A 26,272-nucleotide genomic window follows, 5' to 3' on the forward strand; every position below is an offset into this window, starting at 1 on the left:
ACCCCACAGTCTCTTGCAGCTGCCAAGGAAACAGGGCTGGCGGCACAAGGCGGCTCCTGTGGCCCTCAGGCCTGGGGACTTGGGGCCCTGCAGTGCCTAGGACCAAAGTGAGGGAGTTGGCCTGCGGTGCGTGAGGGAGGAAAGAGGCCGCTCTCTGTGCTGGGAAGATGGCACATTGATTTTCAGCCAAGGAGGCCACTGCAAACTGACGTCAATATCCGAAGGAGGAGGAGGAGGAGGAGGGAGATGGCGTAGGGGCTATCCTGATGATCAGCACATTAAACCCTCCTCTTCCCCCTCCCCAAATTAAACACCTTTCAGCTCTGAGGGGGCTTGTAGACCAGAAGGGCAGACAACGGGGTGCAGACTCAGGCAGGGAGAAGAAGGGGGGCAGAGATGAGGGTCTTGGGCTACCTGGCCAGCACCCCAGAGAGCAGCAGCCCACAAACGCGCTCCCGGCCCCAAGCCGGCCCAAGTCACTCTTCACACTCAAGGCGGCAACGGCAGCAGGACGGTTGGCGGAGCTGATGTGATCATCGGGTAGGAACAGCTCAAAAGAGCCCCTGGGGCTGGCCCAGAAGCGCTCGGCCAGGCAGCCTGGCCAGGGACTGGGGGAAGTGTGGGGCTGGGAGGGGCCCTGCTCAGACCAGGAGAGACAGCCTAGGATGCCAGGACTGCAAGCCCATCATCCACTGCCCCCTCAGGAAGGGCTTGCACATGGACCCTCGGCCTCTTCAGGGGCCTTCTCTGAGGGGACGTGTTGGAGCTGGCTGGGCCTGCTTGGGGACCCTATGGAACCTATTAGGTCATCCAGGGTGACGATGCAAAGGGACGGGAACTTGTTTGAGCTGGGGTGCTTCCATGGTGGGCAAAGAAAGGCTGTAACAGGCTGAGACCCCCTCCCCGAAGAGCCCCATGATGTGGGCAACCTTGGCAGCAAGGAACCCAAAAGGGAAGCCCACCTTTGGAGGGGGTAGCCCCTCAATTCCTTCTCCAAGGGGGGCTTAAAGGTGGGAGAGGCACAGCTGGCAGGGCGGCCCAGTTCAAGGATGGCCTGGCACAAAGAGGTGAAGGGCCAGTGGGCTGCCCTGATCCGGGCTCCTTGCGGCCGTCTGCCAAGTGCTTCCCACAGGCAGAAGGGCACAAGTCATAGCAACCCATCCGGGGAGCCTCCAGGCCCGCTAAGTGCAGCACAGACAGGAAAGGGCAACCCTAGAGAGGAGGGGGCAGCCTCACAACCCCTCCTCCCCGCAGGACCGGAAGCCTTGCAGCTTGGCAGCAGGGCACATGTCCCCAGGGGTGGCCATTGGGCGGAGACCTGGGCTGGGTAAGGCAATCCTTGGGCCTGCTCTCTGCCTGGGAAGAGCCCAACCCCCTACCCAGAAGCCAAGTGCCTGCTGCCCGAAAGCGGTGGCCTTGCGAGAACCAATGCCCCCCGCTCTGCCTCTTGGCTCCCCACAAGGGCACCGCTACTTGGGCCACTGTTTTCCCTTGCCCATCCCAGGGAAGGGCGTGTCGCCTGGGCGGGCTGGGCCAGTTGCTCTTGCTAGGCACCCCCCCCCCACACTCCTTCCTTGAAGGGAAAATGGCTGCCACTATGAGGGGACCCATTGCTCACCCATCCAAGACAGACGGTGGCTGCAAACCCTCCTCTTTGGACCCCTTTATGGAGGCCACTGGGGCCACTGCAGCTTGTTCTGGAAAGGAAAAGTGTTTCCCGCTTTGGGGCATCAGGAAGCAGAAAGCAGAAGGCGGGCGATGGAGGGGGCTGAGCTGAAGGGAGTCTGCACCCAGAGGCAGCGGAGGAAGGCTGGACGTCCCCCCCACCCAGGGGTACCCAAGAGCTGCTAACTCTCTGAGGGGATCCTCACCCGCTGAGTGGTGGAAGGACCCCCAGGGGAAGTGGAGAAAGTCTTGGCGCTCTCAGGCGCCTCAGCCCGGCCACAGGGGCGCTCTCCAGGGTGCTGGGAACAGCCCAAGCCCAAGCCAAAACATTCCCCAGCCGGCTCCAGTCTGCGCCCGCTTCTGCTCAGCTTCCTTCGCTCGGAGGGGAGGCCAGCGAACCTTCCCACGGCCTGATCACACACGGGGGGACACGGGGGGGACCCAGGTCTGCTCCATTTGCCCAGAGCAAAGCACCCCACAAGTTGGGCAAGCCCGGGAGCCAGACAGATGGCCGCCCAGGCCAGTAGCCCCCTCTTTCTGCTTCAGCGTCTGCAGCGGTGACTCATCACAAGCGAGACGCACAAAGGAACACGCTGCTGCCACCACCACCACATTCACTCCTCCAAGTGTGATCTGGCAGGGCTGCCGCCACCCTGGCCTGCCCCCCATCCGAAAATGAAAGAGCGAGGAAGGGGCGTCGGGGGACAGGACCCTTCAGGCTCCCTTCTGGTCAGCCATGGCTCCCCTAACAGCCCGTCAGCTCCCTTCCAGTCCTTCCCTCTCTGGCCAGCAACACGCCATTGTGTGAGCTGCCTTGAGGAAACCACAAGTCCTTGGGCAGCGCAAGCCCAAGAGAGGGAAGGGCTGGGAATGGAGCTCACCTCCTTCTGTCACTGGCCTCCGCTCCGCATGCCAGAATCTTCCCGTTTCTGCTAGGCCTTTTCTCTTGTGTAGAAACTCTTCATATGAATTCCATGGAGACCATCAGGAAAACGGAAAAGATAAAACAGGAATAACTGCTACTTGTATGCTGAAGGCAGACCCTGGAGAGATGTTTTCCCTAGAATCTGAGGCATTTGGGCCCTGGGGCGGGGGGGAGCGCTGCGTCAGCCTTCTCCAAAGGCCCTTGCGGGGGGTGAGAATGGGAGGGGGACATTGAACTCTCAGAAGTCTTGGTCCCAAAATGTTCCAAACTGCCAGGATGGAAAAAGCTAATCCAGATAAATAGAGCAGTGGAGGACGGAGCTTAAGCCCATGAGGTCTCCTTGGGGCTGGGTTTCTTTTTAATATCTGCATATTGAGTGCAACTATTTGGATCCTCGTGGAGGGCAGCGACTCGAGAAGTGGACCAATCTCTCCTATTCTTCGGCTTTACACTATGACAAGTGGCTGCACAAATAATGTGTGCTAGTGCAAGCCAGATTAACGCTATCAACAGCCTGCACGTGGGAGGGCTCAGAGAGCTGCCATTGGAATATGCCAACCTCTCCTTTTTAGCAGGAGAAAATGAAAAAGGGAGATTTTAGAGCCGAGAGGCCAGGTATCTTCCCTCCAAACCCTTAAAGGCATGGAAACACGAGGTCAGACTCCCCATCCAAGAATGGCAGGACATCCAGTGTAATATTAGTTTAAAAGCATTTTGGAGGGAGCTATAAAATTACAGGCCAATTCCACATTAAGGAATTGAAAGCACTGTTAAAGCGAAGTGATATCTGTAGGGTTAATGCGATTCCACTGGTCTTCCAAACAGCCTGTCTCTCGGTCTCTCTCCTCCTCCTCCGCTGTCCCTGGGCCCTTCTTGTCCAGGTCCCAGGGCAAGCGGTCCTGCCCAGAAAGCAAAGGCACCACAGGGTGGGCCCTTTCCACTGAGGGAGCAAGAAAGGGGGAGACCCCCCACCCTCAGCAGCTTGGCTGAAATGAAGGTGGAGGGCTGGGAGCAAAAAGAGGCCAACTCTGGGAGGGGCTGGGGCCAGCGGGCATCGCCCAGGCAAGCGGCCCATCAAACCGGCCTCCAGCCACCGAGCAGGCCGATGCTCTGAGGCACGGAGGGGAAAGCGCCAGGCTCATCTGCAGGAGATGCGACGGAGAAGAAAGCCGAGAGCCCAGCAGCCTCTGGACCGGCTTTGGGAGCAGCCATGTTGGGAAAAGGGTGCGCATTGTGCACTGTGTGAGGAGATCCCCAGCCCCGCCCTGCAAAGATAGGCCTGAGAAGAGGCAGATGTTTTGGAACCCCCTTTCTGCCAGCCCTGAGCCTGCTTGAGTCCGGGGGGGGGGCGAATGGTGCCTTCCGTTTTGTGACCTAATTCTTAGCGCAGAGTCTTCGACTTGCAGCCCTTCATTTAGTGACCGTCCTGAAAAAGTGGCTTATGACCGTTTTCCACACTGATGGCCGTTGCAGCGTCCCTGTGGCCCAATGGTCCAACTCCAGCCGCTTTTGCTCCTGGCTCGTAACGAGGATGGTTGCATCCTGTGCCAAGGCCAGGCGCTTCCCTTTGCCCCCCTCTGACAAGCAGAGTCCAGGGGGAGGCCAGATTCACTTAACAAGCATGCTACTAAGTGAATGATTCACTTAACAAGGGTGGCAAGAAAGTTCATACAAAAGGGGCAAAACTCATTATCCTGCCTTGCTTGGCAAAATAAATTTTGGGCTCCATTGTGGTCATACCTGCATTTTTCTCTTATTGCTCAAAAGCCGGAAAATCCCCCCGATTTAAAGGTGTTGGGAGCAGAACCTGGACTGCATCTTCACAAACCACCTGCCGCTCAGACTGCTTCCTCCCTGGGCACCACCCGTCCAGGAAGAGGGGACCCGCGTGTGCTCTGGGCAGGCGCAAAGGGTGGCAGAACTCATGTAGTGGTCAAGGAAAGGCAACGTTGAGGACCAAGACCAGCGTTCCTTCACGGGGCTGCAGTTCCCCAGGTGCAGCCGGCTATTGCACTGGGAAAGCAGCCAGGCAGCACTGACCACCCACGCCTTGGGCTCTGCTGGCCCAGAAAGGGTTAACCCATTGGCACTCTTGCTAAAGTGCGGTGCCAGCCACCAAACGGCCCTTATCCCAGGCCGGTTTCTATTGCATTATTTCCCTCTCTGCTCTGCCTCTCCCAGACATAAGCCTTTGGCCTTTCTTGTGCCAGGGGTGCCAAGTAACGGTTCCATGGAGCTGCCCCCCCACCCCCCATGACTAGCTGATGAGGGGTGCAGAATAAGCAGAGGGTGTCTTCCTGGGGAAACTCTGACCTCGTTAGGTGCGTAGAAGTCTGAGCCAAGGCAAACCAAGGGGGGGTGGGACACGTTCTCGGTTGCTGGTTGATGACCCCAGGAAATGCAGCATTGAGAGAGCCGAGCTGAGGGCACCAGCTATGCCCTCTGGTGCATTACGGCCAGCCGAGCTCCTCCTGGGGTACCTGGCCAGCTCTACATCAAGTACACAAACATCCGTCTGCAAGGGATGAGCAGCTCAAGCAGCTGCAATTGTAAGTGTCCCACTTGCGGGTAGGGAACAAATCTCTCCAGCATCTTTTCAGACTGAGGCACAACGCTACCGCCTGTCGAAATACAGAGAAAGTTCACAGCAAAACATCAATTCTAATGACCTTCTTTGCTCAACAAAATCTACAGAACTGGCTGCCCCAGGAAGAGCAAGTAGGCTGAAGATGAGAGAAAACCAACCGCTTTGGGCCAGAATAATGGGGCGGAGCCTTACAATCCAAGGGTGTCACGGTGAGGAAAGGTTGCTTTTCCCACATCCTGCTTCCAGTATGAGGGATCCAGGCATGTCACCTCCTGGAGCTTCAAAGCCCTCCAGGACTGGCGGCTGCTCTAGCACGGCAGGCTTCTGTTTTGATGTAAATCCTAGACTTCAGCGGCCTCCTCTCGAGGCACTTGGAGAGCTGCGGCCCACTGAACCCTCTGTGGGCCTTGGCCAAAAGGACACGGCCCACGGAGGTCTTTTCTGTGCATTTCAACACCTTTCTGGACTAGAGAAAGAAAGACTTGGTCTACTCCACTGAGCAATATCAACCTCTGACTCCAGATGATTTGGCCAGGAGGCCCAAGCTGTCTGGAGCCGCGAGCTGAAAGAGACCTGTAGTAATCCCCAAGTGATGAGCCTGAAAAGGCTACTAGGGAATTAAACCCAGAGCACCATGTTCCCCCTCCTCAGCTACTTGTCCCCCATTCCACTCCTTGGCTCTGCATTGCCTCTTGCCAAGTCAGCAAACGGGACCAGTGTCCTCCTGGGCCAGCAGCTCCTTCACTGCCTCAGCCGCTGCACCTGTTGCTCTGGAGTCCCCAGAGGAAGCCCCTCCCCTCAGAATAAAGCCCCTCCCCCTCCCCAGGCGCCCAGCCTGCAAAGAGCACCCCCCTATTCCCTCAGCTGGCTGCAATCACTCCAGTGGCTCCAGGTTGTACAAGTCATCAGCTGGGTGGATTTCGGAGAAGCCGCATCATCAGCTCATTTCTGTCAGGGCTCATCCTTGATTCCCCCCTTGTCTCCCCCAAGAATCCTTAAGGCATCTTCCTCCTCCACCTGTTACCTTGTCTCTGGCTTCCAGTATTTCCCAGCAGGACCGTTGTGGCCTTTAAGCCCTCAGGAAGATCTGCTGCAGAACCAGAGGGGTAGAGGGGGACGGGGAGGGTGCCCCCCTGGGTCTGGGCCAAGGGAAAGAGCCATGGGAATGCAAGAGGCACCGAGAGGTTCTGCATGGAGGCAGGGCTCTCTTTCCTCATTTAAAATGAACCATCCTCTAGAGAGGAAACAAGTTATTCCACAATGAGATCTAGCTACTCCAATAGCCCAAAGCTTTTGCCCTTTTTTTAAGCTATAGGAATGAAAGGGTGCTCCCTGTAATCTGGGCAGTCTTGCCCCACTCTTGGGACATCCCAGGGCTGGTTTCAATTAAGCCATTCAAGACCAACTTTGGAGGAAAGAGGGAAAAGGCTGGGAGGGCAACCCCTCTGCAGAACTGGCCTTCCGGGGACCTTCTTTGGAAGTGGGCGGGGCTTCTCTTCTGCCAGAGGGTTAGGGTAGATTAACCTGTGGATTAACCATGGTTTAACAAATAAACCACAACTGCTTGGTTTCATATAACAGGTTAAGCCACAAGAGCAGGTTTACAAACCACACAGCTGAGTTCAGCCATTCAAACCACGGGAGCCTCCACGCCACCTGCCTCTAAACCAGAAGCCGAAACGGGACAGAGAGCAAAGCAGCGGCCCGGATCCTTCCACACATCTCCTGGCCTAGTTGACCATCTGCTGCCACCAGGACCGAAGCCAAGGCAATGCCACCCGGTTGACGGGCCCAGCAAAACCGGCCTAGGCTTCAGCGGGGAGGACCCCATAACAAGTAGGCGCAGTTGGGCGAGGCTGCTAAGTGTCCTCCTTCTGCCCCCTTTCCCCGCCCCACCCACGGAAAAGCCCCCTCCGTCTTGCCGGGCTACCGAGTCAGTCAGACGCCCAGCCTGAGGTCGGCAAGGCAGAAAGGCAGGCGCGCCCTCGGGAGAGTCAACCGCCCCCCCACCCCCCGTTCTTACCTTGGTCCGCATCTGGCCCGAGGTGGAGACTTTGCGGATGAGCCTGTGGGAGCCGCCCTCCTGCTCGCCTTCGCTGTCCGAGGACTCCTCGCCCGGGGCCAGCCGGTCCATCTCCAGCGAGACCAGCGACTCGCGGCCCTTGCGCAGGAACAGCTCCCCCGGGGGGGGCAGTTTCTCGGCCATCCTCCGCTCGGGGAGACGGCGCGCTCCGCTGAAGGAGAGGCAGGGGCGGGCGTGAGCCACGGGGCCCCCGGAACCGCTTCCTCTTTTGCACCCCCGCCCCCAGCCGCAAACGGAGAGAAACCCAGCTCAGCCTCCTCCCGAGGCCGGGGAGCGCGCCCTCTCCTCGCCCCCCCGGCCCCCGTCGCCACCCACCTCGTCGAATGCCGCGCCGGGGTGGGGGGGGGGCGGGGGGCTGCGCGGCCAGAAAGCCGCCGCCTCTCCCTGGGGAGACCGCGTGAGGCTCGGCTCCCGCGCAGCCCCTCCGGCGAACAGGTGGTCGGCCGGGCGGGGGCGGCGCTGGGGGCGGCAGCCCGGCCCCGCTCTCCCTTGGCGGCCCCGACTTCGCAGCGGGCGACCTACCGCGTAGCAACGGCGGGAGAAAAACCGCTGGCCCGAGGCGAGGCAGCGTCCCTGCCTGTCGTCTCCGCAGCGCCGCGGGGAGCGCGCGCCCGTCCGTGTCGCCCTCGTCACCAGGTGCGGCTCCCCGGAGCCTCGAGGCCGAGCGAGCCCTCCCGCCACGGCAGCCGCTCCGGCTCCGTCACCGCCGCGGCACGTGTCGCTTCCTCGCCTCTCCTCGACGCTTCGCGGTCGCCACAAGCTCTTGCTTCCTCCCGCCAGCCGACGCCGCAGTGCTCCCCGGTCCCGCCCGCCGCCGAGAAAACAACCCCTTTCCCCGCCCCTCTCCCTCCCGGAGCAGCCCAGGGCCTTTTTACCCGGAGGAATGGACCCCGAGACACTTCCTCCGCCCGGCCCCCAAATCAGGCGCTGCGACGCCGCAACAGCCCCGCTGGCAGCCGGCAACAGGGCCAAGGAGGCGACCCTTTTGTCCTCCCTAGGAAAAGGCCCGAAGATGCCTCCCTCCCGGGCGAATTGGAAGCGTTCTCGCTTCGCTTGCAAGAGCGGCGGCGGCTGGAGGGCCCCGTTGTGCTCTCGGCCTGCTTCTCAGCATACTAAGCCGGGCTTGGTCGAACCAAATGCGGTTGGCCGCGAGTCCACCATGCGCAACAGCCCGAATTCAAGCAGGCACCTCGCGGGAGGGGGCCCAAGAAGAGGTGGATTCAGGGCACAGAGCCCCCGCGGAGGTCGGGAGGAGGCGGGAACTCCGGGGCGGCCTTCAAGGGGCTGCCTGCGTTCCCACGGAAACACTACATCGTGTACTAAGCTCGCGCGCGGCCAGTGGATCAAAACCAGGAGGCGGGTTTGTGTTTCGGGTTGAAGACCTGAGTACCTTTCAGGCCGGCCCGACCTGGCTGGCCGCGCGCTGAGCTCCTGGTTGGGGGCGCATAATGAGAATCCGGACCTCAGGCTTAGTTAGGTAAAGTTGGTTTGCTCAACCGGCAGGCAATAACAACACGGAAGACACAGGGAGTAACTGTGTTCTGTTGGGGCTGGGCAATTCTCGCCCCTCCCCTGCCCAGATGTTGAACCAGCCTTTGCTAAGAACTTTGCGCCACCCATAAAGAGCCCTGGATCCTCGGCACTCGAGGCTGCACCCGCTGCTTGGCGCTCGGGCCGAGGGCGACTCCTCGTCGCCGCCTTCTGGCCCAAGACCGGGAAGAACGAGGACGCCTCCGCTGGGCCTCCCTTTTCTTCCCGACGCCGCCTGCCAGGTGCCCTGGTTCTACCTTCCCTTCCTCATCTCGAGTCGCCTCCAGAGCAGCCTCGGTCAGACGGCCTGCATCCCCCATAAACTCCAGCCAATTGAGAAACGCCTGTTCCCCAGCTCTAGCAGGCTAGCGAGTGGGGCTGGGGGCATTGTGGGAAATGAGGATGGGCCCCTCTAGAAACCTATCCACGGGAGGGCAGCTGGGAACCCAGCCAAGGAAGACAGAAGGGGTCCCCAGAGAGGCGGACCACAGCCGAGGGGGACTTGAGGGGTTCTGCCTCTCGCTTGCAGAAAGGGCCTTGGGCAAATGACCCCCCAGGCGACCTCTGGCTTCCCCTCAGCTGCCTCTTGGCTTCGTGGGCCTAGCCAAATGCACCACAGGACGGAGGCGGAGCCATTCAATCCCTAAAGCCTGGCTTGCCCACCGCTCCCAGTTCAACATCTTGCTGGGGTGAACGGAGCAGGAGCTCCAGGAGGCTGTGCTGTGCCTGCCAGCCCCAGTTCCCTTGGGGAAAGGGCGGGTGGCCTGGGCAAAGCTTGGCTGGCCACTAAAGCGCAACCGCGGCCTATTCATCAACAGAGGGGACCTCGGATTCTGCAGCTCTGCCACCCAGCCTTGGAACTGCTGCCCTTAGGTGCCAGGCTCTGGCCCTTCTCTGCACAGAAGGAACGGCCTGCAAGGCATTCTTCACCCCTTCCGCCCCAAGGCACACAGCTGCTGGAGCCTGGCCCCACCGCCAGGGCTGCACGTGGACAGCTGCCCACATTTCCAGGGCTGTTGCCTGCCTCCAGGAGTCCTCCGAAGCCTCAAGAGAGAGCCCATCGTGCCAGGGACTCGATCCTGGAGCTCTAGCCAGTTGCCCAGCCGTCTGGGGAGCCTTCTGCCTCTGCCCAGAGAAAGCGAACCTTGGCGAATTGCCATCTACTTTCCCCTTATAGGAATAAAAATCTGCTCCCTTTCAGAGCAGGCGGGGGCCTCCCCTCGCCCTGAACAGAAGCCACACAGAGCCGGAACCCAGTTAGCACCAATTTATTACAACACGTGACTCTGCCTCCCCCACTTCCCATAATTGCACCCGTAGCCAAGGCACAAACTGCTGGAGGGGGTGGTGTCAGAGCCCCTTTGGAAACACCACTGAAGAGATCTCGCTGTGGAAACGTTGGACAGGAACCATAGATTCTTTGGTGTGTAGGAAGCACAAAATTACAGCCAGCAACTCATGCATTTAATCCCATAGCAACATGCCTCCAGAGTTGGCACTTGGGTTCCACCTGCGCCGAGGAGGGGCTGCTTGGGCACAGCAGCTGCTTAGAGCAAGCCAGGCAGGGAGAGGGGGCAGAAATGGCCAGGGAACAACCCTGTTCCTGCAAATAAGGACAGGGAGCTGCAGGTGGGAGGCATGGGAGAGGAGGAAGGGGAAGCTGGCAATCGCCAAGCTCCCAGGCTGCACAGAGCTCCTTCCCACTCCATACAGAGCCCTGTGTTGGACAGCCAGAAGCTGGGCCAGAGAGTCCCAGGCAACCTGACCTCTTTTCGATGCACATAAGTGTGCCACACTTTTACAGCCACCTCCCCACAAAAGGCTTGGAAATACTTGGGGGGAGGAGGGGGTCAGTTGGAGAAGAGACAGGGCGAATTTCCAAGGTTGGCCTGGGAAAAGCAGAGAGAGGCTGACCTGTGACTTTGGCCGCGGCCTCCCCACTCCAGCTTCCAAAATGGTGGACTTGCACCCACGCCCCACTCCCAGGGCCATTCCAGGACCAGCGGAGGCTAAAGTAGAAACGAAGTTGCTCGGTGGCGATTATGGGCTGTCGTATCCTTTTCCAGAAGACGCCAGCGGGCAGGCCCAGGTTTCCCAAAAGGATAGAGGCCGGCCCAGCTCTTCAAAGGAGGCATGGCGAGTCCCTCCACAGGAGCCCAAGGCAGGAAGCAGTCAGAGGCCAAGGACCGGCCTTCTGGAGCAGCCCTAGCCCTAGCCCTAGCTCTGGAGGGCGGCAGCGGCAGCAGCAGCAGCAGCAGCAGCCGCCGGTCGAGAAGCTGCTCTGGAAACACTGGTCTCCCTCTTGGGGGGTGAAAGGGGGGAAGCCGCCCACCTTCCTTGCTTGTGGGGAGCCCAGGGATGGGATTTCCACTCCTCCTCCTCCTCTTCTCAAGGCCCAGCAGGCCGAGGCAGCCCAGCCCAGGGCCTTCCTCCCCCTCTTCCTCCTCCAGGCAAGAATGTGTGAGTTCCAGGCAGCCCAGCCCTGAAGAGGTGAAGCCAGGCAGCGTGGCTTCCTGCACTGGGCCAAGGACAATGGAGAGGAAGAGGATGTGAGGGCCACAATAGCCCTGGCAGGATCCCAACACATTCCTCCCTGGCGGATACAGGAGAGGGAGGACGAGCAGCCCTTGTTCTCCAGTCCCCACCAAAAGGGAATGTCAGCTTCAGGCCATGGCGGGAAGATGGAAGGGAGACCCTCTCCCAGGGCAGGGCTGTCTGGCCAAGGCCGAGGGAAAGAGCTGGTAAGCGGGGTGTGTGTGTGTGTGTGTGTGTGTGTGTGTGTGTGTGTATTGCCCGTGGATCAACTAAGGCAGCCAGCTCGTAGCACAGGAGAAAGGCGGGCTTGGCTCTATGCCTGCTGTCCCTCCACCATCGCTGGCTTAGGGGTCGGACCACAGCCCCCTGCAAAGCCGGCTTCTCCAGGCCTGACCCTCACCTGACCCTGGGCTGCAGGGGGCACAGCCTAACCCTGGCACCATTTTGCTGCTGGACGGCTGCCACCTGAGCCCGCAGGAGGCGGTGAGGCCAGGCCCGTGAAGCTAGCTGCAGCGGCTGCTCTCACCTGGGTCCCTCCTTGGGAAGACTGAAGCAGCAGTCCAGGGCTTACTTGGGGATACGGGCAAGATGCCACGAAGCTGCGATGCCCCTGGCAGGGCTCCTTGGGCCAGGGCTGGACTCTCCGGGGAAGCTGCTGTGCACAGGAGCTCCGAAGCAGCCCGGGTCGTGCTCCTGGGCAGCCCATCGGTCACCCGGCCCAGATCCACATTTCACTTGGAAACAGACTCTAATGTTGTAACAGCAGAACATAAATAACACGGACCAGCAGAAAAGGGCCCTTTGTGGTGTGGAGGCACTTAAGGTGAGCAACGGGTCCCCACAGTGGAGCTCGGACGTATGGCGAGAGGGAGACGATGTCCATGCTAGGCTGTGTGGCCCCTCATCGAGCCAGCCGGGTAGTTTGTGGGGTGGCTGCAAGGACTCCCGCTGCATTCCAGTCACTCGGGGTCCCCCCAGCCGCCTTTCCTTGATCCTAACTGCAGACGGGCGCGTCCTTGGGGCAAAAGGCGTGTGGGTGAGGGCAGGAGCAGACACAGCTCTCGGGCAAAAGGCTTTCCAGAGGGCAGAAGAAGTTTGCAGGCAGCTTGCAGGCAGCCCTCCCCGCAACCAGTGGGGTCCTGGCTCCTCTAGGGCTTCCGGGCCCTCCGAGGCAGGCTCTCCCAGAGACAACGCAGCTGCTCCTCACCCAGCTTGATCTTATCGTCCAGCTGCCGCTGCTGGATCGCCAAGGTGGACTTCATGCGCACAAAGTGCTGATAGTCTTGCAGTTGCTCGGGGGTCACGCAGCGCGAAACGTTGGCAAAGACGAGCTGCTCCCGCTGAGCCACGTGCTCCTGCAGCTCCTTGGCATCCTCCAGCTGTGCTGTCAGCTGCCGCTTCTTCTCCAAGAGGGCCAGCTTTGGGAAGGGGGCAGCAGGAGAGAGGAGGAAGAGGAGAAAGACCTGGTCAGTGCTGCCCATGCCTGGGGCCTCTTCAGGTAAGGAGCCCCATGCTGGCTGCAGAGCCCAGGGCTGGATCTAAGACGCAGCCCCGGAGTTCCCACCAGGGCAGGAAAGGGGGTCAAACTGGCTGCACCGCAAACTCCTGGCCTTATGGTTGCCAGGACTGGCGCTGCCAAGGGCCTGGGGAAGCCGTGCGGTGCAGCCCAGGGCTACCAGCCGTGGGGCTGGGTACCCTTTGATGAACCGGAAGGCCAGCACTGTGGAATTGCGAGGCTGTTCCTCTCTGAAGGAAGAGTGGCATAGCCTTCGTGGGGGGAGCCCCACCCTGTGCCCTGCAGGCAAGGAGCGGCCCGCTGCCATGGTTTGGGCCTGGGGGCGACCCAGCACACACAGCCAGAGTCGCCTCAGGGGGCAACGGAGGACCCCGGGCAGCTTTGCTGCAGGGACGCTCCGCTCTGCCAGGGCAGGGCAGCCACCCTCAGCAGCCTGCCCTCCCTCTCCCCTTCAGTGCCCACCTTCTCCTCCTCCTCCTCCTCCTCCACATTCAGCCCACTGAGGGCGTTCTCCACTCGGGCCAGCCTCCCAGACAGCGAGAGCAGCAAATGGACCACCTTGTCCAGGTCGCCCATGACGAGGCGGAACTTCTCCAATTCGTGGGGCTTGCAGGCCCCTTTCATGTAATTCTCCACCTCTCTGCCAAGGGCCGCATTGGCACTCAGGTCATCCTGCAGGCTCTGCTGGGCCTCCTGCAGCACCAGCAGCTTCCGCCCAATGCTCTCGATCAGCTGCACCTGCAGAGCGGGGAGGTCAGTGGCTGCCTGGGGTGATTCCGGGGGAGCCCAGGTTGCAAGGGGGTGTGTTTTCGAGGGCGACATGGTCCCAACTAAAGGCTGGTCGGCTGTCAGCCCTGCTGGGACTTCGCAGGTGCTCCCCCAAGACCCCCAGCTCCTGGTGCCCCCCTGGAGCCAAGGGCCTCCGTATCCAGGGCCCCGCACCTTTGCTAGCCTTGAGCTGGCTGCTCAGGCCCCGGACTCTCTGGGTCAACAATCTGCTCACCTTCTTCTGAGCCAGGTCATGGTCTGGCTCCTCTTCTGGAGCGGCTGCAGCCAACTCAGAGTAGCCCTTCATTTGGTTTAGCAGCTCCGCCTTGCCCGCCGACAGGTTGAGGTAAGTCGAGCAAGAGGGGGGCTCGGAAGGCTTCTGCTGCCTACGCAAAAGGGCGCATTGGGGGTACAGGTTGGGGGGAGAGAAGAGGCTGGTCTGCCATCTGGGGGGGTGGGGTGGGGGCACACGACAACATCCCTGAAAGGAAACGGAGGCTCCCGCAGCCCGGCTGTATCGGCCATTCCATGCCATTCCACTTCCTCACTGCTTCAGGGCAGCACCGCCCTGCTTTCTCTCCCACCCCCCCATTTTCTAATCCCAGCAACCTGTGAGAAGGTCATCAGCCCAGGACCACCCAAGGGGCCCCGGTGCAAGAACCGGCCTCCGGACTCAGCTCTCCCCAAGCCCGGCTGGGTGCTGCAGCCAGAAGTCAGTCTGGCTCTCCCTTCCCCCAGGCTGCAGAGCCCGAAGGCGCCTACCTTTCAGGGCAGCTGGGACCACTCCCCAGCAGTGACCAGTCCTGCCTTGGCCAGAGAGCACAGCTGCTTGCAGCAAAGAGTTCGCCCATCACCTCAGCGGCTGACCGCAATCCGAAGCCAGAGCTCAGCACTCCGGCCAGAGAGTGGTCCTTGCCTGCCACGTCTCTCATCAGCTCCTCCGAATTCAGGCGTGAGAGGGGGGGCGGCCCTGATGCGCGACTCTCTCTCACAGCGTTCTGGGACACAGGCACGACCTGCTGGGGCTCTGGTGGGCACAGAAGGTGTAAGCCGGCAGCGCTGCCCTCCAAGCAGACCCTCCGCCACACCCCAAAGGAAAGAGACTCACGCCAGGTAAGGGGCTGTTCTGAGGGGCTGCCGGATGGCATCTGCTGCTCCTCAACCCAGGGAGGCTCCTTGGCAGCTGCCCCCTCCGAGGAACTGGCTGCCCTGCAAGCACAAAACCAACCCGTCCCTTGTTAAGCCCAGGCTGTTCCCTTTGCAGGCAGAGCTGGCGGGCAGCTGATTCTCCAGGGGGCTTGTGCACCCTTCTCTGCCCTGAAGGGGAGGTGAGAGGCAGAGAGCGCCTTCTGGCTGGCATGGCTGTCACAGCCCCCCTTGCTTGCCCTCCCTGCACCTCAACTGGCAGGTTGGACCCTGGTGCAACTTGCGGGAAGGGCAGGACGGGCTCAGCTAATGCCTGGGGGACGCTCCTCCCAACCCGCCCCACTTCTGGGACCGGGAAAGCGGAAACCAATGGAAGGCACTTGCCTGACTGAGGCACGCCGGTCACTTGCCTCGCCCATCAGCCTCTCCGGGGTCTGGGGGGGTGAACCGTGGCAATAGTAGTGAGGGTTGTCTGGGAAGGAAGGGGCGCCATCGGGTCCAGTACAAGGCAGCCGCGGGCACTGCAGTTGTGGCCTGTTGTGCCAAGGCTGCTCTGCAGGGAGGCTCTGAGAACGCTGCCTGGCCGCTTCGAAGCCAGGCTGGCCCGGGGCCCAGCAGTCCTGTGCATGGACGGACAGGTTGGCCTGGCCAGGGAGAAGCTGTTGGTGCAGAGCCCGGGCTGAGCGGTATTTCTCCCAGTTGGGTGGGGGAGGGCGCGGAGGAGGGGGCCCCCTTTTTCTGGCTTGGCATGGTGGTGACTTTGGTGCTCTCTCCTCTGCCTTGGCCAAAGGGGCTTCTTGCCAATCCCTCGCAGAGACACCGGCAGGTTCGACGCAGAGGTGGCTCTCCGAATAGGCCCTTTCGCGCAAGGGGGGCTTGTGGGACTTGCTGAGCCCCCCTTCCGAGCCACCCTTCTCCGTGACCCACTTTGGCTGCTCGCCGTCCCAGGAGAGGTTGGGTGTGGATGGGACCCGGCAGAAAGGGGGCCCAGCCGGTTCGGTGCGCTCAAAGCAGGCCCAGGAGGGGCTGACCCTGGCAAAGGTCACCTTGTGCTGCAGGAGCTGGCTGGAAAAAAGAGGAGGAGGGGCTGCAGGCACGAGGGTGGCTGGCTGGCTGGGGGCGGCTCTGAGGAAGGAATGAGGGTCTCTTAGCTGTCGGGGCCCACTAATTCTGGCCAAGAACCCTCGTTTCACTTGGCCAGGCAGAAGCCAGGCTGGCGGCTGCCTCAAGTTGGCCTCCCCCCACAGGGCAGCTGCTTGTCAGAGGCCAGGGCCCAAGGGGTCTCCCTGCCCCCCGCCCCCCCCAGCAGCAGAGCAAAAGGGCAGCACTCCGGCAGCCCCAGTTCTGCAGAGACCCCACAGCGTGCCCGGCCTGGGCCAGCCTCAGAGCGCCCGACAGGGGAGACCGGCTCCCAACCCACTCTCAGAGGCGATGCGCCCATCGGCTTCTCTGAGCCCTTCATGGGAGGGGGAGGGACTCACCGGCCCCCTCCCTCCCCAGCAGGCAGCCCATTTCTCTTCTGCCTGGCAAATGCTTACCTCACAGCCTGGCTGCTTGCTCTGTCCACAGCTGGGGGCTCCCATCCCTCGTCCTCCGGGGAGAATTCCTGGGGGGCAGGAGAGGAGGGTGAGGGAAGGGATGGGCCACAGAGCCCCTCCCGGCCTGGGCAAAGGGGATGAGGCCCATCCCAGCAGCTGAGGGCCTCCTCCCCGCCCCCCGCCCCCACTAGGGGAAAACCCAACCTACCCTCTGAAAAGGCTTCCTTGTTTGCCAGGGACCTCCATTCTCCAGGCGCTTCTGCTGACCGAGGCAACAGCACTCGCTGTGGCAGCTCCAGGAACATGGGTGGCAACGGTGGGCGCAGTGGCTGCGTGGCCCTGGCCTGCTCCTCGACTGCAGCATGGCGCACTCATCCCGAAAGCTGCAGGCGCAGGCCTCTCGGATAGCACACGAGCACGGAAGAGCCCACCAATGCTCAGCGCCCACACTGGGTCGTGCCAGGGACTTGCACAACCTCAGACTCTCTGGCTGGTAGATGGGAGGTGAAGGTGGGCACCGGTAGGACTGGTCAAGGGAGTGACGCCGGAAGTCCCCGTGCTCAGGGCTTCCCAGCTTCTCTGCCTCGGTGGTCCGGGTGCTCTCAAGCCTGCCCTGAAGGGAGCCGTAGGGCCTGGCGGGCAGCGGGCGGCTGGTCTCCTCAAAGAACTTCCGCCGGTCAGCAAAAGGCAAAAGGCCGGCCTCCTCCAAAGGCAGCTGTGCAGGCAGCCCCGGCTCGGACTCCTGAGGCTGGAGCTTGTGCTCTGGGGACCAGCGCCAGCGGCCACCTCCCCATCCAGCCTCACGGGCCGATGGCAGAGGCTTCTCCTTGGGCACCAGGTCCCCAGGCATCCTCTGGGGGCTGCATGGGGCTCTCTGCTCCCCAAACACGCTCAGCTCGGAGCCCCACCGCTTGGGGGGCACGGCCGGCAGCCCAGAGGAGCCAAGGGACCTGCCCTCCCCTAAGGGAGGAGGCAGGGCAGGAGCCGCGGGGTGGGCGGGGGGCTCCTCTGCCTCTTCACACCCCAGCCCCTGGGGCCTTTGGCCTTCTGCAGCTGGGCTTTCCGCCACTGGATCTCATTCCGCAGGTTGGTGGCGAAGCGGTCACTGCGCCGGCGGATCTGTGCAGAGCGGTGGTGGCCCTTCTGGGCGGCTGGGAGGCCCCTTTCTGCATCTGGCAAGTGATCCACATGGGGGGCTGCCTGGAAGCCTGGCCGGGGAGTGCTGGCATTGCCAAACGGAGGCAGTGGTGGGGAGCCAGTCAGGGTCAGGAGGGGGCTCTGGGGCCTCCCCTGTGCCGTACAAGCGCCCCGTCCGGAAGGGGAGCCCTCATCTGCAGCTGAGGGGGAATCCAACTCTCCTGCTGGCTCACAGGGCTCCCGGTCTGGATTCAGCCACGGCTCTGGGGGCTGCCGCTCCTTCTGCTCCTTGTGCAGCGGGGACACCGTCCAGCTGGGGCCCTCCTGGCCACGGGAGACATCCAAGGCCTGCAACTGGGCCACCAGCAGGTGTTCTGGGACGCTGTGGCGGTGGCCGAAGGGCCCGGCCCAGCCAGCCTTCCAGGAAGAGGGAGGCTCTGCAGAGTTGCCTGGCTCCACCTCCGGCCCCTTCTCTTCGGGCGGGCTCTCAGCCAAAGGCGAGGGGGGGATCTGTGGGCTCTTCTTCATCCCAGGGTGTGGCTCTGTGTGTGAGCTCAGCAGGTAGTACTGGTCAGGGAATGGAGGGTCCTTCAGGGGGCCTGTGGTGGTCAGCGGTCCCCCAGGCCCCTGGGGATCTCGGCCAGGGGTACAGAGGGAGATGTCCGAGCACCACCGATTCTCGGGGCACAAACCACCCTCGTGGGTCGGGGCTCTTGGATCTTCCAGAGGGGAGTTACATGCACGCAGACTGTCCTGTCTCACAGGCGGGGGGGGAGGGGCAGCCGCTGCTTTGGTGGGGCTGGGAAGAGAGCCCGGCTGAAGGCTGGAGGGTCCCCGGGCAGCAGGAGCAGCGGACGGCAGGCCTGCAGGCTCGCTCCCTGTCTGCAGATAGCGAGGCTCTGGCAGCTGGCCGGGCTGGGTGCTGTCCACAGAGCCGGCCTCCTCCGGTCGCAGCGCAGAGTCGGAGGTGCTGGAGCTGGCCGAGAAGGAGCTGTAGGCAGAGTCCCGCTTGCTTTGGTACATGGCCTGGTCAACGGGGGACAGGCTGCCCTCATAGTAGGTCTGGCTGCCCGGGTCCAGACTGTCCATGCTGCCGAGGGAGCTGCTCTTGTCTGTGGTACAGTGGGGAGAGAGTGGGCTCCACGGCAAGGGCAGGTCACTGGGGACGGGAAGAAAGGGGAGGCCTCCACGTCACAGGGGCAGGGCGGCCCTGCTTGGCTCCCCAAGGCCTGATGGTGCCGCAGCAGCCCCCCCCGGCTCTCTCCAGACTGTGCCCTGGCTTCCCTCGACCCTCCGTCCTTCCTATCAGGGGCCCCAGCCCCGAGGGATCCCTGCCTGGAGGTGGGAAGGGGATGTCCCACCATCTACTGGGGCTCAGGCCAAGAAGGGCGACCCGAGGTGCCCCCAAGGACCCAGCTGGCCTGCCTGCCTGCCTGCCTGCTGCCGAGGAGCACCAGCAGCGATGGCATCAGGGCCACGTCGAATCCCCGTCCTCCCAGGGCTCCAGAGCAGCCCTTCCTCTCCAGCCGCTGCCAGGCTGTAGCTCCCACTGGAGAGCCGGTGCCAACCGGGGGGCGGGGGGAGGGCACTGTGGGTTCTGCACTGCAAAGACCCAGCCGACCCCAATGCAGGGGATGCCAAAGAGGAGCAGCTCCTCCAAAAGAGAAGCCCTGCTCAGATTGGCACCCGGCTCCTCAGGCCAAAGGCACGCAGGTCCTGCCTGCCATGCTGTATCCTCCAACTCAGAGAGATTTGGCAACTCCTCCTGCACGCTTGGCAAGGAGCTGAAGCCACCACTCCTTGAAGGGGAATATTGGCAGCTGAGGGTCCTTGGGGGTGCTACCTGCAAGGAAGCAGCCATGCCCTGAGAACGCCTCTGCTTTCTGACAGCCTGCATGGCGCTGGGCCACCGCCTTCCTGACGGGACAAAAGGCAGCCAAGGCTTCCCAGGGAAATTGTGCCATCGCCTCCCTTGCCCAGGAGTGCTCAGGGTGGACACAATGGTGCCCAGTCCAGCCAGAGCTCTGGGAAGGAGCCAGCTGGCCAGAGAAGTGGCACCGGGGCTGCCCCCAAAGCCCTGCAGGAAAGCCAGGCGGGGAACGGCCGGCAAGCAGGGGAGCCTCCGGCGCTGTGGGGCCACCACCAGGGCCCTTCCTGTCTTCACAATTGGGGCACAAAAGGCGGCTGACTCTCTGCAGCCCCAGCGGATACGGCTGCGCTTTCAGCCCAGGATGCCCAGGCTCCGAGGGGAAAGCCCCCTGTGCCCCAGACAAGACAGGGCACCTTTCCCTCTGCTGATGGAGCAGACCCCCAGGAGCCCCTCAGCCCCCTCGCCCTTCTTTCCTTGGGCACTCACCTCGTCTCGCAGCCCAAGTGCCAGGAGAGACTCAGGGGGTCTGCTGGGAAGGTCATGGCGGCACCCTCAGTCGGGACTTCGGAGAGCTTGGCCAGATGCCATGAGTGGGGCCGGAGGGTCGGCACATTCCTCCTTCCAGGCAAAGCAAAAGGAGAGGGAGGGGCAGGAAGGGGGTGAAAGTGAGGGGCACCCCACTCGCTGGGCGCCCTTCCCCACCTCCCAAGCCTCCCTCTGGCTCTCCCAGGGCAGTCGGAGCCTTTTCCTTCCTAGCCCCACCCAGCTGGACGGCTCCCCTGCCTGAAGAAGAACCTGGGCTCTGAAGGGGAGGAGGGGGCTCTGCCCCGAATCCCCAGGTCCTGCCAGCCCAGCCAAACGCCACCTGGTGACCTTCGGCTGGGAGGGAACGGCCCGATGGAAACCACTGGGCTGGTTGTGGTTGGTGCTGCCGAGGCTGGCAAGGCAAGACCCGCCCTAGGTGGGAAGAGCCCCCCGGGCCAGGGCAGAGTGGAGGAGGCCCCGCCTGGCCCAAACCTACTAACCGTGCCATGAACCCAGCAGTCCCCAGGCGAGACCCCACAGAGGGACATCAGCAGGCAGGAGCCGTGTGCCTCCGCCTGTCCACAGCCCTGTGGCAGGAGCCGGGCATTTCACTGCCATCATTCCAGCCAGTTAGTTCTCCCCTTCTCCCCCCCACCGAGCCCCCTCCCCCCAAAGCCATGCACAATCAGACCCACCCTGCAAGTTCAATACACACCTGTCCCGGGCAACGCTTGGTGAGGTCTGGCAAGGCAGCTGTGCCCAGGCTCCAGCCCAGCCAGCCGCTGAGGCAGCTGAGTGGGAGTGGAAGTGGTCGGCCCAGCAGGGAGGACTTCCTGCCTCCTCCAGGCTCCTGGAGCCAGTTCGCATCCTTGTCTCCTCCCAGCCCGGAAGCGGTGAGGAAGTGATGTCCAGGCAGATAAGTTTTGCTGGCAGCGGCAATATCAGAAGCCGAAACCCCAGGGAAGGGGCTTCCTGACTCTTGGGGGGGGCCTCCCCTCCCTCCCCTCAGCCTCTCTTCCTCGGGCTCCAATCCTCTGGCCACCTGCCTCCTGGGGAGAAGTGGGTGGGCGAGGATCTCCAGGGTGGGGAGGGCAAGCCTGGCGCCTGGCCTGGCGGGGGAGCAGGGGAATTCCAGAATGCCTCTTGCTGCTCTAAGCAGCGCCTCCAGCTGAGCTTCAGGGCTGCCCCACACCCTCCCTCCCTCCCTCCCTCCCACCCACAGGAAGTGGCTGGGACAAAGTGCAGGAAGGATGAGGTCATTGCCAGCTCAGTTTGGGGGCAAAGAAGAAGCAGGAGCTGAGGAGGAGCAGAGAGGCTGAGGGGCCACAGGCGAGGAGCTCTTCTGGGCTTCCAGAGGGCTGTGGGTTGCCAAAAGAGGCTCCCCACCCGTGCATGCCCCACTCCAAGGCAGGCCCGATGTTCTGCTGCCGGCTCCATGATGCTCAGGCGGGAAGCGTCAGGTTTTCTGGCTCTTCCCCCCAAAGAAGACAAATAAAAGCTTTTCAACCTTCCTGACTCCAGAATCCCAAACCGATTCAGACCTACAGCTTTGCCCAAACGGCCGCAGCCTCCCGCTTCCCCCAGCAACCCCACTCCCAGAACGAAGAGGGCTGCATAGGAGGCCCCCTGCCTGGTATCGCCCAAAGGGCCTCCGACCAGGACACCCTCTCGGCTCTTCCTCCTTCCAGGCCCTTCCAGTGGCGGGCAGATGGCGGGGGGGGGCAAGACCTGCTGGCCCCGGTCTCTGGCTATCCTGGACTCTGGCCACGCAAGACCCTGCGAGGTTTGAGTTACCGAATACGGGGGGTGGGGCCTTCCGGAGCCCTTTGGCTTCGCAGGATTCTCACCAGGGGGCCTACTAAGCGCAGCGGTTTCGGAGCTACGTTCGAGTGGACCAATGAGGCCTGCTTGCTTTTAGGGATGTGGTCAGAAAATGAGCGCTTGCCGGTGGCAGCGGCAGCAGCAGTTACTGGTGCTTGGTCACAGAGCTCAGTCCTGGGACGGTTTCAGGGCAGCCAGGCCCTGAAACAGGCGTGGTTGACCTGGAACTGATCGTGGAGAAATCCGGAAAGCACACATGTCTCTGGACTCGTTTCTGTTTCTTAAAGAGAGACCAGGGCCGCCCCCCGCAAAACCTTCTCCTGCCAACAGCTTCATCCTGCCAGGTGGGGGCGGAGGGGGGGCCTCTTCTGCCCTCAGAGACATTCAGCTCTTGCTAGTCGCAACGTTCAGAACTTGACCAACCTGAAGGACTGGCCGGAGAGGAGTAGAGGAGGAATCCAACCAAGTTCTCCCAAGATCAGCTGCTACTCCGGGCAAGGGGGGCTTCTCTCCGCCTTTGCCAGCTCAAACTGGGGTGCAATCCCAAATTCCTGCCACAGGGTGGCAGCTGCAGCCAAGGTCCAGGAGCTCCAGGCACACACCTCCCCCGCCCAGCTGGAAATCTGGCAGGAGCAGCCCCTTGCAGACCGGCCTGCAGCCCACCGCCCGCTTTTGCTGTGGCGAGAACAGCGCCCCCCCATCCCCGGAAGAAAGCCATGCGCCCCCTCACTCAGGGAGGGCTCTCCCCTGGCAGCAGAGGCCGGTGTGGGCAGGATCCTCAGGGAGGGAGGGAGAGAGGGGGGGGGAGAGTGTTCTCACCTCCGGATGATCATCTTGAGTGCGCGGTAGGAGCCCTTGATCAGGATGAGGGCTTCCTGCCGAGAGCCGTAGAGAGGGGTGCCGTTGATGTTCACCAGCTCATCGCCGGAGCGCATCTTCTGTGAGAGGGACGCCTTCCCCCCATCCTCCACCTGGAAGGGTAGAGAGAGGGTGGGAAGGGTTACCTGCCAGTCCCCGCAGGCCAGCGGCCGGGCTGAGGGATCAACTTGTATGTCCATCTGGGCAGCTCACAGCAAAAACATGGAAGAAACAATAAATGATTTGAATCAGCTCTCACTGTCCAGTAGGAGGGGATTGTTTGCAGGGGAGAAGCAAAGGAGACCCACCACGGAGGCAGCAGATCCCCTCAAGGACTCCTGCAGGATCAGCCCCCGCAAAGAAGGGCTCTGCTGGCGCCAGCCTGTGCCCTCAGACCAAACTAGGGCTGAGGCCCAAGCCGAGAAGGAGGGATGGGCAGCCCTTCCCTGCTGGTCACATGGTCTGCAGAGAAAGGGCAGGGGCTGAACAAGGGCCAGTTGTGCTGGCCTCAGGACACGGAGCGCCCACGAGACCTGGGCACGTGGCTGGAGAAGAGCCACACCCAGCGGCCAAGAGGAGGCCGAGTTAACCTCCTCCAACAGGAAGACCTGGTTCAGCTCCATGCAGAGCTCCGGTGCCAGCTTCAGGCACCGTGGCTGGTCAGTCTCAGAGATGGGCCACAGGAAGGGGCCTCCAAGGGGCCCCCTGCTGCAGCCTTCGGCCTGGGGGGCAGCCCTGAGACTCCCACCGGCTTCGTCAGAGGGAGGGGCCAGGCCCCGGGCTCCCGTCTAGCAGGGAGGGCCCTGGTTTCAAGAGGGCCAGGCACCCACCATCGCTCCCACTGCCTGGGGGGCTGGGACTCCCCAGTTGGGAAGCTGGTTTCTTCTTCCAAAACCAAAGCGTGGAGACCAGCTTGTGGGCTGCGCTGATGAGAGTCCCAGGCGGGGAGGCTTCTCTTCCGTTCTCACCCCGAAGCCCGACGGGTGCAATTCCAGCAGAGACCTGTGCCCTGACCTTCTCCCGGGGTCCAGAATAACTTTTATAGCTTCTCTGCCCAGACAGAGAACATCTTGCCCGTCTCTGCAGGGCAGCCTCAAGGGGGGACGTGGGGATCCTCAAGGGGGGGAGCGCCGACCCCGGCACACCTCCCTTCCCGTTTCGCAGCCCCAGCAAAGACGAGTTTCTTCTGCACCAGGGAAGCCAACTCGCCCCAGAAGCCCCTGAGGCCAGCGCCCGTCGACTCCCTCCAGGGCACCGTGGCAAAGGCCAGCGGTCAGGGAGCTCAGCTGGCGAGGCTTCCTGGCCTGGACCTGAAGGACACCGTTGCCTCTGCCCCGCTTCCCCTCTGGCCGTAGTGCAGGGAACCCTGGAGCCCCTCGGACAGCGGGAGGAAAGGCTGTTCTTGATCCCCAGGTCTTGGACTACCGAGATGCTTGGAGGCTGCAGCTCTTGGCTCCCCCAACATGGCCCTGTAGTCCAACGGAGACTGCAGGGACTCCCAGCACCCAGCCTGGCTTCTTCTGCAACGGCTGCCTTCAGCCCAGCCCGAGGGCTCCTTCTTGGGTGCGGGACACAGCTTAGCCTCTAGTGCAGGCGTGGGTGGGCGGCTGGTCCCTCCTGAGTGCCAGGAGGAGGAGAGAAGGCAGGGCCCTCCTTCAGGGAACCGTGGGAGGCAGCCCCCACAGAGCTTGGGGTTTGGGAAGCCCTAGCAAGGCAGCTCTCCGGAAGGAAGCGGAGAGGGGCAAAGCCAGCCTTGAGTGCGCAGGGAGAAGGGCGTTTGCCGGCTGGCTGCTGATTATCGCACAAAGCCATCTTTGTTCCTGCTCACCATTTTGCCAGGCAGCAGAAGGGCTCCCTACTCCCTGGTCTGGAACCAGACCTAGTGGGAGCATTCTTTGCCCCCTGGGGGGGGCGGGGTCAGGGGGTCAGGGAGTCCTGGCTCCCCCAAACTCCAGACGGGTCAGCCCTCTGGGGCTGGGTACCTGCAAAAGCCTTCGGGCCTCTTGACTAGGGCAAAGAGCGAGCACCCAAGTGTGGCAAAGATCCCCACGGTGGAACAGGGTGCTGTGTCGTGGCCCAGGCGTGGCAGAGGAGTGACCATGAACACGCCAGTGCAGAGCGTAGGCACCAGTGGGTGCCAGCCACCCGCGCAGAGCAGCTGCAGGAGGTGGGCGCAGGGACAGAGAGAGAGCGTGGAGAGGAAGCAGGCTGCAGGGACTCCTGGGGTGCTGCTCCCCAGGCAGAAAAGTTCTTGGCCTGCCCCCCTTGCTGAGGGCCCCAGCAGGATCCCCTCTGGAAAGGAGGGCTGGGGGCAGCCGGCGGCTCAGGAGAGACACCTGACAGGTGAGGCATTTTTGTGCGGAGGCGAAAGGGACCCTGGCAGAGCCCCCTCCCCCTCCCGGAAAGCTGGTTCCCTCCCCAGAGCCTCCCAGCCCAGGGGAGCCACCCAGTTGCCCGTCAGGAGCTCCAGCCCTGCTGGCACACAAGGGCAGTTAATCATTCATTCGCTGCCCCGGGGCTGTTACTGCTGAGCACCGGCTTTGAGACGCCCTCCGGGAGAAACCTGGCATGAGGCTGGCTCCCTTTCCTTGGGGAAACCCTCCCCCTCCTCGGGGAATTCCCGCTGGGGGCGGGGCTGCTTTTCCCCGATTGGCGGGCGCCGGGGCCCGCGGCCACTCCGCCCTCAGGTGGGGCTGGGACGCGCCAGCCCTGCGAGACCTCGGCGGGCGACCGGCTTTTCTCTGCGCCCAGCCGAGCCCCCCGCCGTCCTTCAGGGAGGCGGCCCGGGCATCCCTCCGCTCGGGAGAGACGCCAGACCGGACTCCGCCACTGGCGATCCGGTCGAACAGGGGCAGTTCGTCCCCAGTGGCCCCTTCAGCAACTTGCCAGCCCCGGGCGGGGGAGGTCTCACGGCGGGGAGGGGAAGGTCTCGGAGCGTCGCTGCGGCCCAGAAGCGCTGCCCAGCCGGGCCCCCGCCCCTCGCTGCGCTCCAGGCCAGCCGGGCGGGGAGGACTCGAGGCGGGCCGCCGGGGAGGGCGAGCAACGCCCAGGCAGCGAGGGGGAGAGGCGCCTGGGCGGGAAGGCGGACTCGAGGCAGGCAGACAAAGAGCTGCGGCTCGCGCCGGACCCCGCAGCGCAGGGAGCCGCGCGGAGGGCCTGGCCCGCGCTGCCCGGGGATCCTGCGCCGCAGACTCACCTTGGAGACGATGAGCGGCTCGCCGTGCTCCAGCCCGCCCCTCAGGGTGAAGCCCCAGGGCGCGCCGCCAGCCAGCTGCACGTGCAGGTACTGGAAGGAGACCAGCAGGCGGCTCGTGTCCAGCTTGGCCTGCGGGCACGGGTCGGGCTGCAGTTGTCCCGACGGCCGCTCCATGGCACCATTCCCTGTGCCGGGCCTGACCCGCGGCGGGGCTCGGCTTCGACGGGACGCGGCGCGGCGCTAAGCTCTGCCTGCTGGAGGGCGGACCGGCAGGCGCCCCCGGTGGGCGTGTCGCGGGCGAGTGGAGGCTCCCGGCCGGCCCGGATCCTGCAACGCCCCGGCCGAGGCGCGCCCCCAGCAGCGGAACCGCTCCGCCTCCTCTGCTGGGCTGTTTTGGCGCGCGGACTCCTGTGCTGGGCGGGGGCCGAGCCCGTTCCGGCCGCTGCCGCGGGCGAGCAAGTTAAGCCGGCCCGGTTTAAACGAGCTCCGGGCGAGCGCATCCTCGCCTCCCTGCACGCCGAAGATATGGAGGAGGGAGTCGAAGAGCAGGCTTGGGATGAAGCTGGGCCAGC

General features: G+C 63.0%; 2 protein-coding genes across 4 annotated transcripts in view; both read right to left on the reverse strand.

Annotated features, from left to right (window-relative positions):
- The window catches only part of DGKK (diacylglycerol kinase kappa), a 25,288-nt gene extending 17,230 nt beyond the window's left edge, over positions 1-8,058 (reverse strand). For all 3 annotated transcript variants that reach the window (XM_087941247.1, XM_087941246.1, XM_026716617.2), the window contains exons 1-2: positions 7,783-8,058; positions 7,201-7,411 (exon numbers count right to left, since the gene is read on the reverse strand). In XM_087941247.1, coding sequence (XP_087797373.1) covers positions 7,201-7,383 — 183 coding nt within the window. In that variant the 5' untranslated portion in view covers positions 7,384-7,411; positions 7,783-8,058. The remainder of the gene's footprint in view (positions 1-7,200; positions 7,412-7,782) is intronic.
- A 2,179-nt stretch (positions 8,059-10,237) lies between these two features.
- SHROOM4 (shroom family member 4) lies at positions 10,238-26,025 on the reverse strand. Its single transcript, XM_026716694.2, is given in 12 exon segments — positions 10,238-12,743; positions 13,304-13,579; positions 13,845-13,995; positions 14,372-14,636; positions 14,718-14,818; positions 15,140-15,820; positions 16,294-16,361; positions 16,502-17,254; positions 17,257-18,589; positions 19,787-19,918; positions 22,466-22,617; positions 25,701-26,025. Coding segments are annotated over 12 exon segments (4,356 nt in total). The 5' UTR covers positions 25,875-26,025; the 3' UTR covers positions 10,238-12,473.
- Between the last annotated feature and the right edge of the window lie 247 nt (positions 26,026-26,272).

Source organism: Pseudonaja textilis, chromosome 12, assembly GCF_049901715.1.
Source record: "Pseudonaja textilis isolate UNSWEBS1 chromosome 12, rPseTex1.2, whole genome shotgun sequence".
Lineage (NCBI taxonomy): Eukaryota > Metazoa > Chordata > Lepidosauria > Squamata > Elapidae > Pseudonaja > Pseudonaja textilis.